This window comes from Ceratotherium simum, chromosome 15, assembly GCF_057802395.1.
Source record: "Ceratotherium simum simum isolate JZ-2026a chromosome 15, ASM5780239v1, whole genome shotgun sequence".
NCBI lineage: Eukaryota > Metazoa > Chordata > Mammalia > Perissodactyla > Rhinocerotidae > Ceratotherium > Ceratotherium simum.
In genome coordinates this window covers 27,787,749-27,801,595 of record NC_141914.1, presented here as the reverse complement: position 1 = coordinate 27,801,595, position 13,847 = coordinate 27,787,749, and the positions used below count along the sequence as shown (strand labels likewise).

General features: G+C 36.2%; 1 protein-coding gene across 1 annotated transcript in view; it reads right to left on the bottom strand.

The window, feature by feature from the left end:
* The window catches only part of PIGX (phosphatidylinositol glycan anchor biosynthesis class X), a 36,149-nt gene that overhangs the window by 12,060 nt on the left and 10,242 nt on the right, over positions 1 to 13,847 (bottom strand). The window contains exon 4 of the mRNA XM_087440154.1: positions 4,831 to 4,972. Coding sequence (XP_087296280.1) covers positions 4,831 to 4,972 — 142 coding nt within the window. The remainder of the gene's footprint in view (positions 1 to 4,830; positions 4,973 to 13,847) is intronic.

The following is a 13,847-nucleotide window of genomic DNA, read 5'->3' as shown; positions in this document are numbered from 1 at the left end:
CCTGTGTGTGTGCGTGTGGTTGAGAACTGTTAAGGTACACTCTCTTAGCAACTTTCAAGTATACAACACAGTACTGTTAACTATAGTCACCATGCTGTACATTAGATTCCAACAACTTATTCATCTTATAACCGTGAAGTATGTACTCTAACCACCTTCACCCATTTCTCCCACACTTTTGCTCCTGGCAACCACCAATCTACTCTCTGTTTCTATGAGGTCAGGTTTTTTGAGCTTCCAAATATAAGTGAGATCATACAGTATTTGTCTTTCTCTGTCTGACTTATTTTACTTAGCATAATAACCTCAAGGTTCATGTGTGTTATTGTAAATGGCAGGATTTTCTTCTTTATTATGGCTGAATAAAATTCCATTGTACGGGACCAGCCCAGTGGTGTAGTGGTTAAGTTTTCACACTCCGCTTCAGTGGCCCGGGGTTTGCAGGTTCGGATCCCGGGCATGGACCTACAGGCCACTCATCGAGCCATGCTGTGGTGGCATCCCACACACGAAATAGAGGAAGATGGGCACAAATGTTAGCTCAGGGCCAATCTTCCTCACTAAAAAAATTAAAAATTCCATTATATGTATGTATATGTGTGTGTATTTATATTTATATTTATATATATATAGCACATTTTCTTTATCCATTCATCCATCAGTGGACACTTAGGTTGTGCAATGAATATAGGTGTGCAGATATCTCTTGAGATAGTCCAATAAACTTATAGTAGGCTACCTGAAGTTGTCCCACAACTCACTAATGTTCCATTCACTTTTTACATTTCTTTTTTTATCTCTATTTTTAGTAGTTTCTATTGCTAAGTCTTCAAGTTCATTAATCTTTTCTTCTGCAATTGTTTGATCTGACATTAATTTCATCCAGAATATTTTCCATCTCACACTTTGTACTCTTAATCTTTAAAAGTTCAATGTTGTCCTTTTATATATCTTCCATGTCTGACTTAACTTTCTGAATATATAAGATACAGTTATAATAACTGTTTTCCTGCGCTGTCTGTTAATTCTAACATCTGGGTCAGTTCTGGATTGGTTTTGATTGATTCCTTTATCTCCTCATTACAGGTCATATTTTCCCACATCCTTGCATACCTGCTAATTTTTTATTAGGATCCAGACATTGTGATTTTGATTTTGTTGGGTACTAGATATTTCTGTATTCCTATAAATATTCTTGAGCTTTGTCTGGAATGCAGTAAAGCCATTTGCAAACAGTTTGATTTTTTTAAGGTCTCGCTTTTAAGATTTGTTAAGCAGAACTGAAGCAATGTTCAATCTAGGGCTACGTATTCCCTACTACTGAGTAAAAGTTCTGTTTATTCTATCCAATGTCCAATGAATTATGCGCTTTTCCTGGTCTTGTTGTTGGGAACAGGCACTACTACGGACCCCGTGTGAGTGTCAGACACTGTTACTCTAATTTTTTCAGATGGTTCTTTCCCGGCATCAGGTAGTTTCCTCACAGGCATGCGCTAAATCAATATTCAACTACATACTTGAAGAGAATCTTCCATGGATCTCTGGAGTTGTCTCTATGCAGTTCTCTGCTCTCTGGCACACTATCTTGTGAATTCTAGTTATCTTGGTCTCCCCAGAATCTCATCTTCATCCCCTCAACTCAAAAAGTCCACCAGGCTCTGTTTGGGTTCCTCTTCCCTGCACTACAGCCTGACTTTTCTCTAGGCAATAAGCTGGAACAATCATAGGGCTCACCTTATTTATTTGCCATATCGCTGCCCTCATTAACTGATACATAATGATTTTTTCCATCATTTCATATATTTTGTCTATTTCTTGGTTGTTTCAAATGGGAGAGTAAATCAGGTCCCTGTTCTCCAACTTGGGCAGGGCAGAAGTCATAATACTACATATTTTGATTGAGTAAAACTTATGAATTCAAAAACACAGCATTTCCATTCTGACCTACAAAACAGCATATGTTTCAATCTAATATTATGCTGTTTTCAAAGAATGTGAGAGATTTTGATTAAATATATCTGTCTAATATCCCAACCTAAAAATGAGATGAGGTACATTTGACATGCCTTATCCATGGTGAACCTATTTAAGGCTCGTCTTCATTTTCAAATTACTCACAAATCATCACAAACTCCTTACAAAATATTTTGTTGCCACATCACCCATTTGATTTGGACCCATTGTTCTATTCGCTCCAGTGAAAAATTTTATCTCATGGAACAGAGTCAAGATCTCAATCTAAATATACAGGCATACTTTGGAATATTGCAGGTTTAGTTCCATACCACCGCAACAGAGCAAATATCGCAATAAAGTAAGTCACAAGAATTTTTTGGTTTCCCAGTACATATAAAAGCTACATTTACACTATACTATAGTCTATTAAGCGTGCAATAGCATTACGTCTAAAAAAACAATGTCTATACCTTAATTAAAAAATACTTTATTAGGGCCGGCCTGGTGGCGCAAGCAGTTAAGCGCACGCACTCCGCTGTGGGGGCCTGGGGTTCCCCAGTTCGGATCCCGGGCACGCACCGACGAACCACTTGTGGGGCCATGCTGTGGCGGCATCCCATGTAGAGTGGAGGAAGATGGGCATGGATGTCAGCCCAGGGCCGGTCTTCCTCAGCAAAAAGAGGAGGATTGGCAGATGTTAGCTCAGGGCCAATCTTCCTCACCAAAAAAAAAAAAAAAAAAAATACTTTATTGCTAAAAAATGCTAACCATCATCTGACCCTTCAGCAAGTCATAATCTTTTTGCTGGTGGAGGGTCTTGTAAAAAATGCAATATCAGGGAAGCGCAATAAAGCGGAACACAGTAAAATAAAGTATGTCCATATTCATCAGTCATTCCCTACATGTAAATTCCCTTCTATCCAGTTAAACTCATCACATACTACTACTTCTCCTGACAAAATTTCTGTGCACAAAGAATCGGGCCACAGTCTCAACTCAGCTAGGCAGAAGGAAATAGGATCTAATATATCAAGATATCAACTTTCAATCATCTATATGCTACAAATGAGACATCTTTTTTCCAGAAATTTCCAAAATGAAAAAGTAAATTGACTTAAAAGACTTATAATTAGGAATTAGAAGATTAGGAAGCAGAAAATCAAGATAAAGAGAAATTTGTCAATCAATCTATACTGGCACCATTTACTCCCTTTACTCACCCCTTTTTCTTGTTACAGTCAACCTGCACACACCCCAATCTCCTCCCAACTGAAGTTGTGGGCATGTGACCTCTTTTAGGGTACTCTTAGACAAAAAAATTCCATTTTCTTAAAACATGGCAGGTAATTTTATTAAGCAGGTTTAAACATGATTCAAATCCTTGTCACTAGAAGCCAAGAACTGCATTTAAATTTGAAACCTATTATTTAAAATTTTAAAATCCTTATATAGAATTCACGACTCAGTGAAGAAAACAAATGAGAGAAAAAGCAATGAGGTCTTTCCACACGTGTATATGTGTCTAAACTGCCGTATATATGAACATGTATATCTAAACGGCCATATATACACAAAAAACAGAACACAGGAAGAAATCTGGTGACTGGGAGTCGAGACAGGTAAAAATTTATCATTGTATACCTTTTTATATCTCCTAAATTTTGAACCATGAGAATGCAATTACCTATTCAAAAAGAAATTTAAATAAATAAAACAGGTGAAGAAACTGGCCTAACTACAATTAGAAATAAACTGCCACCATGAATGACTCCAAATGTATCTATTTTGCCTTTTTTAATTCAATATAGATTATAATTTCATGAACTAAGATAGTGTTGTTCCCCCCCCCCCGCCCCAAGCCCCAGTAGATAGTTGTATGTCATAGTTGCACATCCTTCTAGTTGCTGCATGTGGGACGCGGCCTCAGCATGGCCAGAGAAGCGGTGCGTCAGTGCGCACCCGGGATCCGAACCCAGGCCGCCAGCAGCGGAGCACGCGCACTTAACCACTACGCCAGGGGGCCGGCCCAAACTAAGATAGTGTTTGCCAAAATTTCCTAATAGGAATCACCTGCCTGAGTCATTAAAAACAGATATTTGGATCCAATCTAGATAGACCTAGTGAATTAAGATTTGCCAGGATGACAATAATCTGCACAAAGAGTGCCCCAGGTGATTCTTATCAAAGTTAGGAAAACTCTTAACCAAGGAATAAGATTCATTTCTAGAAAGAGCAACGACTTTACAATTAGACAACCCCAGATTCATTTCTTGGCTCTTCCATTTACCTATGTGATCCTGGATAAGTTACTTGGCCTCTTTGTGCCTCAGTTTCCTTATCTATAAAATGGAAATAATGCTTTCAGTGTTGTTATAAAGATTAATCTATGTAAAGGGTATAGGACATAACCTTTCTTTAATGCTTCATTTTACCTTGCTTCCTTTCAAAAAAATGAAGATATCTGGTATATAGGTATCCAATAAATATTAGTTTCCTTTCCTCTCATGCCAAATTATACAGACATTGGGGTATATGTCTCCTAATCAAAATTGCTGTTGAAGCAGTATTTATTAATCATTTTTCTCAAAGACATTCATATCTTCTCAAAGATATATATAATTTTCTTAGTCACTAAACTAGAACCATCCTGCCAAAAAAGCACTTAACTAGCTCAGTTTACTTGGCTTATTACTGGCAGATATGACAAGTATCACTCACTTTTTAAAGAATACTCCCATGTTATCTTAAAAATGTTACTTTATACACTTTAACAATATGAATAAAAAATACCATAATGTTGTCAACTTTTGCCTTAATCCAAATCACAGCATCCCTAAAATAATTTCTCTCAAAAATATCCTCTAATAATTGTACCTCTGTTATGTTTTTCTCTCGTAATGAAGCCAACTCATATGGATCCACAAAAAGTCCTGTCGGGATGTACTGTTTAATTAAGAGTCGGCAGGTCTGTAAGTCCTCAATGCTTTCTCCAAATTTCACTTTTATTAAAAGGTCTCTGTAAGAAAAGTATGTTTAAAGTAAACTCTTCATTCAATTGTTAAATGAGATTGCATAACATTAGATTCAAATTACTAGAAACACTATATTTCAAATTAGTTTTTTTAAAGACGATTATAAAGTCAAATGAAATATTTATATCACGTCAGATTCATCCATTAGATCTTTCATAAATTCATGTCATAAGCCAAAGTATAGTGTGAGAACAGACAACTGTCAATGGAAAGGGACAGAGTCCAAAAATAGACACACACATATTTTCAATAAAGGTGCCAATATAATTTGATGGGGAAAGGATAGTCTTTTCAAGAATGGTACTGAAACAACTTGCTATCTATATAGAAAAAAATGAACCTTGACCTCTACCCTCATACCATATACAAAAATTAATTTGAAATAGATTATAAACCTAAACGTATAATTGCCCCAGCTTTCGGTCTGGAGGCACATTTTGGACCAAGTGCAGGGAAGGAGATCCAAAGCACAGCATGGTGGTTTTGCTTAAGTGAGAAAATACAGATAGAAGTTAAGGGAGGCTGAAGTGGCTAGACGTCACAGTGCCAAGTTCCAGAGAGGAGGGAACTAAGTAGAAAGTATCCTAGAAATCTGAATTGGAGTCCCCTTGAGTTTTTGTTGAATACTAAGACAAGCATGAGTAAGGTGTAACTCCATAAGACTGGACAAAGAATAACCAAGGAACTATGAGATGAGAAATTCTAAAATTTCACACAGGTTTGGGAGACATTTCCATTCCAACCAACTAAAGCAGAGAGACTGAAGCTTTCAGTAGAGATCCCAAAAGGGTAAAGCTTTAGTAGCTAAATTAGCCTTGCAGTAAAAGCCACTTTAACTTTAGACCTATACAAAAAAAGGTTAAAGGATCAAGTTGATAAAGAAGTAATTTAACTGCTAACAGAAAAAATAAGCCCAACATCCTTCAAAGAAAGATAACAAAATCCACACACTCAAAAATGTTCACCTCCACAAAATTCACAATGTTCAGTATCCAATCAAAAGCTACTAAACACGAAAGGAAGCAGAGAAATGTGACCAATAACCAAGAAAAAGATCATTCAACAGAAACAAACCTGAAATTAGTGATAATGATAAAAGTGACAGAAGTGATAAAATTAGCAAAGGATATTAAAAGTCATTATAAATAGGCCCAACATGTTCAAGGATTTAAAGAAAAACATGAACATTATGAGGGAAAGAGAATATACATATAACTGAATGCAACTTCAAGAGATGAAAAACACAATTTCTGAAATAAAAAAACTATCCAGATATTATTAAAAACAATTAGATACCGCAGAAGAAAAGATCAGTGACTTGGAGACAAAGCAACAGAAACTATCGAAATTGAAGCATAATGGGAAAATAAAAGACAGTTTCATTGATCTTTAAACAATATCAAGTGGTCTAATATATATATAATCAAGGTCCCAGAAAAAGAAGAGAGAAACAGACACAGAAAAAAAATGTTTGAAGACATAATGGCTAAAATTTTCTGAATTTCATGAAAACTGTAAGCCCATAAATCCAAAAAGCTCAACAAAACCCAAGCATGATAAACACAAAGAAAATCACACCAAGACATATTATCATCCAGTCACGGAAAAAAAAAAATCTTAAAAGCCATCAGAGGAAAAAGGAACATTATGTAGAGAGTAACAAAGATAAGACTAAGCCAGAGGACAATGGAACAAGTATTTAAAGTATTAAAAAAACCTGTCAATCTAGAATTATATATCCATAAGGGAAATCCTTCAAAAATGAAGGCAAAACAAAGACTAAGACAAACACAAACTAAGAGAATTTGTCATGGCAAGAAATGGTAAAGGAAGTTCTTTGGGCAGAAGGAAAATGACACCAGATGGAAACATGAATCTACAAGAAAGACAGAAGAGTAAATGGTAAATACGTGGGTGAAAATAAAAACTTTTTTTTCTCATTTTTTAACTGCTTTAAAATATGATGGATAGAGAAATTGGAACTCTTGTGCATTGTTGGTGGGAATGTAAAATGGTGCAGCCACTATGGAAAACAGTATGACTATTCCACAAAAAATTAACATAGATGAACTCTGAGAACATTATGCTAAGTGAAATAAGCCAGTCACAAATACTGCATGATTCCACTTATATCAGCAACCTAAAATAGTCAAATTCATAGAGATAGAAAGTAGAGTGGCGGTTGCCAGAGGTAAGGGGTGGGGGGCGGCTGTTTAAGAGGTACAGAGCTTCAGTTTTGCAAGATAAAAAGAGTTCTGGGGATGGATGGTGGTGACAGTAATACAACAATGTGAATGTCCTTAATGCCACCGAAGTATGTAATTAAAAATGGTTAAGATGGTAAATTTTATGTTAAGGGTATTTTATAATTAAAATATATAATAATATAAAAATATATGACTGTTCAAAGCAAAAATAATAACAGTATATGGTGGGGTTTAGAACATAAGCAAAATGTAAAGTTAATAAATGTACAGCAACAATAGCATAAAAGAAAGGAAAAGGAAATGACCTATTCTGATGTAAGATTCATACATTATTCATGGTGTGGAATAATATTATTTGAAGGTAGATTGTGATAAGCTAAAATTGCACATTGTAAACCGTAAAGCAACCAATTCAAAAAAAGAGAGAGGAGGGCCAGCCCAGTGGCGTAGCGGTTAAGTTCGCGCACTCTGCTTCAGCAGCCTGGGGTTCACAAGTTCGGATCCCAGGCACGGACCAACATATCGCTTGTCAAGCCTGTGACAGCATCCCATATGAAGTAGAGGAAGATGGGCACGGATGTTAGCCCAGGGCCAATCTTCCTCAGCAAAAAGAGAGGGATTGGCAACAGACGTTAGCTCAGGGCTAATCTTCCTCACACACGCACAAAAAAAAAGAGAGGTGTACTTAATAAGCCAAAAATGAAGATAAAATGGAATGTGTAAAAAATATTCAGTTATCCAAAATAAGACAAGAAAGGAGAGAAAAGACTAGATGGGCCAAACAGACAAAAAGTAGCAAGATGGAGAGATATACACCAAACCAACCAACCAAATAAATATTTATATTAAAAGTAAATGATCTAATCACTCCAATTAGAATGTAGAGATCAACAGACTGGATAAAATAGCAACACTTAACTATATGCTGCCTACAAGAAACACATTAAATATAAAAACACAGATAAGTTAAAAGTAAAAGAATGGAAAAATCTAGGGAAATATTAATGATAAATGTAGAGTGGCTATATTAACATAAAAAAAGTAGACTTCAAGGAGAAGGAATATTGTCAGGGATAAAAAAAGACATTACACTCAGATAAAAGAGTCAATTCATCAAGAAGATACAACAATCCTAACTGTACTGTATGCATCTAAAAACAGGGCTTCGAAATATGCATGTATTTTACTTCATAGCAAAAACTGGTAAAACTACAAGGATAAATAGACAAATCCACAATTATAGCCAGAGATTTTAATACCCCTCTCTCAATAATGGATAGAACAAGTAGACAGAAAATCACTAAGGATACAGAAGGCATGAATAACCTTCAATCAAGTTATCTGACACTTATAGAATGTTCTATAAATATACATCTATATATGTATATTTATATATTCTATAAATGTAAATCTATAGAATGTCTACCACACAAAAGCACATTTTTAAGTGCACAAGAAAAACTACATGCTGGGTGATAAAAGAGGTCTCTAGAAGTTTAAAAGGACCGAAATCATGCAGAGTATGGTCTTTAACCCCATGGAATTAAATTAGAAATCAAAAGGGGGAGGAGACACTGCCTCCACCAAAGCCACAGCTTCAGTCTCGTCATTCGGGCTACGCCTACGACCTGCTGCCAGAAAGCTTCGGCCCCACTGCCCTGTGTGTGTGGTCTCAGGTTTCTTTACCTCCAGAAAGAAAAAAATTGATACCCTGCATCTTGGAAATTCTTTTAAGAGACTGAAATTAGGGACCTCTTTCAAATTTGGACACGGCTAATCAAGGAGCAACAAGACCCAGTGGGCCAAGTACTGAAAATAAAATATGCCAGTGCAAACTAGTACTTCTGGGAGAGTCTGCTGTTGGCAAATCAAGCCTAGTGCTTCGTTTTGTGAGGGGCCAATTTCATGAATGTCAAGAGAGTACCATTCACTTGGGCTGCTTTTCTAACCCATACTGTGTGTCTTGACAACACAATAGTAAAGTTTCAAATATGGAATATAGCTGGTCAAGAATAATAACACAGCCAGCACCAATGTACTACAGAGGAGCACAGGCAGCCATAGCTGTATATGGTATCTCAAATGAGGAGTCCTTCGCAAGAGCAAAAAACTGGGTTACAGAACTTCAGAGGCGGGCCGGCCCCATGGCTTAGTGGTTAAGTGCGCGCGCTCCGCTACTGGCAGCCCGGGTTCGGATCCCGGACGCGCACCAACACACCGCTTCTCCGGCCATGCTGAGGCCGTGTCCCACATACAGCAACTAGAAGGATGTGCAACTATGACGTACAACTATCTACTGGGGCTTTGGGGAAAAAAAGGAGGAGGATTGGCAATAGATGTTAGCTCAGGGCCGGTCTTCCTCAGCAAAAAGAGGAGGATTAGCACAGATGTTAGCTCAGGGCTGATCTCTCTCACAAAAAAAAAAAAAAAAGAACCTTAGAGGCAAGCAAGTCCTAACACTGTCATAGCTTTACCAGGAAACAAGGCTGCTCTAGAATAAAAGAGTTGTAGATTTCCAGGAAGCATCGTCCTATGCAAATGATAAGGTCATTATTCATAGAGACATCAGCTAAAACATCAATGAATGTAAATGAAATATTCACGGTAATAGCTAAAACGCTGCCAAAGTAGGAACCACAAAAACCAGGAGCAAATTCTGCCAGAAGAGCAATAGACCTTACTGAGCCCACACAGCCAACCAGCGGTATTGTGGTAACTAAACCTCCAGTTTGAACTAGAGGGAATATTCTTCTGCTTCCTAATGTTAATAACAATGGAACTGGAGCATTGAACCAGCCCAGTCTAACTTCCAAAAAGAAGAGACTTATGATAGAGTCAAGTTTCTAATACAGAATTATTTTAGGTGTTTTGAAGTTAATTTTTAATAACATTCATGTGTCCCTATGACTAATGTCTCAGCAACAGAAGGAGAAAATGAAGCTGTGTGTACACTCGTTTCATTGGAAGGCTGGGGGAATAATTTCTCATCACTAGAGATATATACAAATGACTATCTGGATCCACAATTAATCAGACAGTTCTGTGAAAAAGGCTATGAAAAAGATTTGGAACTTATTAACAGGCTTTCCAAAAACATCCTTTGTTTAGAAAGAGTTTCTAAAGATACTTATACTTAGCTACAGTATTCAAGCAAACCGTAATTTCTCCTAGTATCTATATTTGAAGTATACATTCCATATTTTAACAAATTAGCCACAAGAAAATAATCCCATATCTTCAGGGGAAAAAAATTAACATCAGTGGCATCTAAACTATAGTCAATCCTGTTATTTTTTTAATGGGGTTAAACAAATCAAATGTAACCCTACCTTGTTTCGGGAATATGAAAACTGACACATGCATCTTAAAGAATAGCATTCCCTTCAAACATGTGAGCTCTTCAACAAAAAATGAAATAAACCAGGTGTCTGTGATTCTGTTTAATCACTGGTGGCCATTATACAGGTTTTGCAGTTCAGGGACAGAGAAGGGGCTTTTGTTCCCTTTGGACATAACATAGTCAATGCACTAACAATCATATACATTCCAACTTAATTTTAAATTCAATCTTCAGCGGTACTGTAAGTAGGCTACTGCGTTGTAGTTTCCATATAAGTTTATTACTTTTCTGTATTATTTAAGAGTTGCTTAAAAGTATGCAAATGTATAGTTACTAAAAGAGCTAATTATTTCCTCCTCTCCCCCTTTGAAAGGAAGGGGCTTCAGTTGTTCCTACTACATGGATAGAACCATAATAAACAACTTACTTATAATTTTAACATAAGTACTGTGATATGTTAGTAACAATCTTGCAGCTTGTTTTTCCCAAGTTCATTTTATTTTTATCCGTTGAGCATACTGCACTACCTGTTTTAGGTATTTTCATTATATGAAATCTGACATGTGTCAGAGATGATTTAATCTATTTAAGTGTTGAACTGCTAGCAGAACTTGTACATTCACAGGAGTTCAGAATTAGTAAGGCAAAAAGTTCACCAGTGTTTAGTTTTATATTGAGGTGCTCAGGATGGAATAAAGTGGTTATTATAATAAAAAAAAAATCAATAAAAGACAGACTTCTGGAAAATCCCCCAAAACCTTAAAAACAAACAACATATGTCTAAATAACTGATGTGTCAAATTTCCTTTTGGTTTCAAAAGGAAATTAGAAAATATATTGAACTAAATGAAAATGAAAACAAATATGTCAAAATTTGTAGGATACAGCTCAAGCCCTGCTTAGAAGGAAACTTACAGCTTAGAAAGATACTTACATTAGGAAAAAAGTCTAAAATCAATGACCTAAGGTGCCACCTTAAAAAGCTAAAAAGGAAGAGGAAATTAAATTCAAAGTAAAAAGGAAGGAACTAATAAAGAGCAAATATCAATGAAATAGAAAGTAGACAAGCAATAGAGAAAAATCAATGAAATATTTTCTTTGCAAAGATAATAACATTGACAAATCTCTAGATTGATCATGAAAGAAAGGGAAAAAGCAAATTACCAGTATCAGGAATGAAAGAGGGAACATTACTACTCAACCTCTACATATTACGAGGGCAAGAAAGGACTATTTAAATAATTTTACTCCAATAAATTAAACAACCTAAATAACAGACAAATTCTTGGAAAGAAAAAATTACCAAAATTGACAAAAGAAGAAAGAGAATATCAAAATAGCTCTGTATCTTGTATTTATAATAAAAAAATTTAAAGCCTTCCCACACAGAACACCTCAGGCCTAGATAGCTTTATTGTTGAATTCTATTAAATATTTAAGAAAGAAATAATACCAATGCTACACAATCAAAAAATAAAGAAGGAAACATTCCCCAACTTATTTATCAAGGCTGGCATTGCCCTGACACCAAAACCAGAAAAAGGCATCACAACAAAAGAGAAGGACAGATCAGTATCCCCAATGAACATAGAAGTAAAAATCCTTAACAAGATACGAGTAAATCAAATCCAACAATATTTCAAAAAGATAATACATCATGACCAAGTGGTAGGTTTATTATTGGAATTGTCAAAGTATATACTTCACCATATTAACAGAATAAAGTAGAAAAATCGTATGATCCTCTCATAATAAATGCAGAAAAAGCATTTGAGAAAACCTAACACCCAATCATGAAAAAAACTTCCAGGAAACTAGGAACATAAGAGAACATCCTCAACTGATAAAAGCCATCTACAAAAAACCTAACACAAATATCATACTTAATGGTGAAAAACTGGATACCTTCCCTTTAAGATTAGAAACAAGGCAAGGATGTCTGCTCTCACCACTTTGACTCAACATTGTATTAGAGATTCTGGCCAGTTCAATAAGGCAAGAAAAGGATATTAAAAGCATACAGATTGTCTTTATTTGCAAACCCATGATCATCTATGTAGAATATCCTAAGGAATCTACAGAAAAGCTACAGGCTTTGATAAGTAATTTCAGCAAGGAATCAGGGTACAATGTCAATACAACAGTCAACTGTATTTTTATTACCAGCAACAAACAAGTAGAAATGAAAATTTTAAAACAGTACTCTTTACATCAAAAAACATGAAATACAAGGGGCCAGCCCAGTGGCGTAGCAGTTAAGTTCACACACTCCGCTTCAGTGGCCCGGGGTTCACAGGTTTGGATCCTGGGCGCTGACCAACATACCGCTTGTCAAGCCATGCTGTGGCAGCATCCCATATAAAGTAGAGGAAGATGGGCACGGATGTTAGCCCAGGGCCAATCTTCCTCAGCAAAAAGAGGAGGACTGGCAATAGACGTTAGCTCAGGGCTAATCTTCCTCACAAAAAAAAAATGAAATACATAGGGGTAAATTCAACAAAATATGTGCAAGACTTATACTTTGAGAGTTACAATATTGTTAAGATAAACTGATAAAATCTAAATAAATGTAGATGCCATATTCATGCATTGGAACCCTCATTAAGGTAAACATATCAGTTCTCTACAAATTGATCTAGAGTTTCAACAGAATCTCAATCAAAATTTCATGAAGCTTCTTTGAAGAAATCTATAAGTTGATTCCAAAAGTTACATGGAACCGCAAAGGATCTAAAATAACCAAAACAACCTTGAAAAAAAAAAAAGTTGAAGGACTTAGACTTCCTGATTTGAAAACACCACATCAAGCTACAGTTACTAAGATAGTACTTCACTGGCATATGGATGAACGTACAGATCAGAGGTTGGGAAACTTTTTCTGTAAAGGTCCTAATAATAAATATTTTAGGCTTTATGAGCCACATAAGGTCTCTGTTGCATACTTTTCTTTGCTGTTTTTTTTTTAAATCTTTAAAAATGTAAAAATCATTTTTAGCTCAAGAGTGGTACTAAATACGTCATGTGGGCCGGCCCCGTGGCTTAGCGGTTAAGTGCGTGCGCTCCGCTGCCGGCGGCCCGGGTTCGGATCCCGGGTGCGCACCGAGGCACCACTCCTCCAGCCATGCTGAGGCCGCGTCCCACATACAGCAACTAGAAGGATGTGCAGCTATGACAGACAACTATGTACTGGGGCTTTGGGGGAAAAATAAATAAATAAAATCTTTAAATACGTCATGCACAGGATTTGGTCTGTGGGCTATAGTTTGAACAGAGTGCACAAATAGATCCTCACATATAAGGTAACTAATTTTA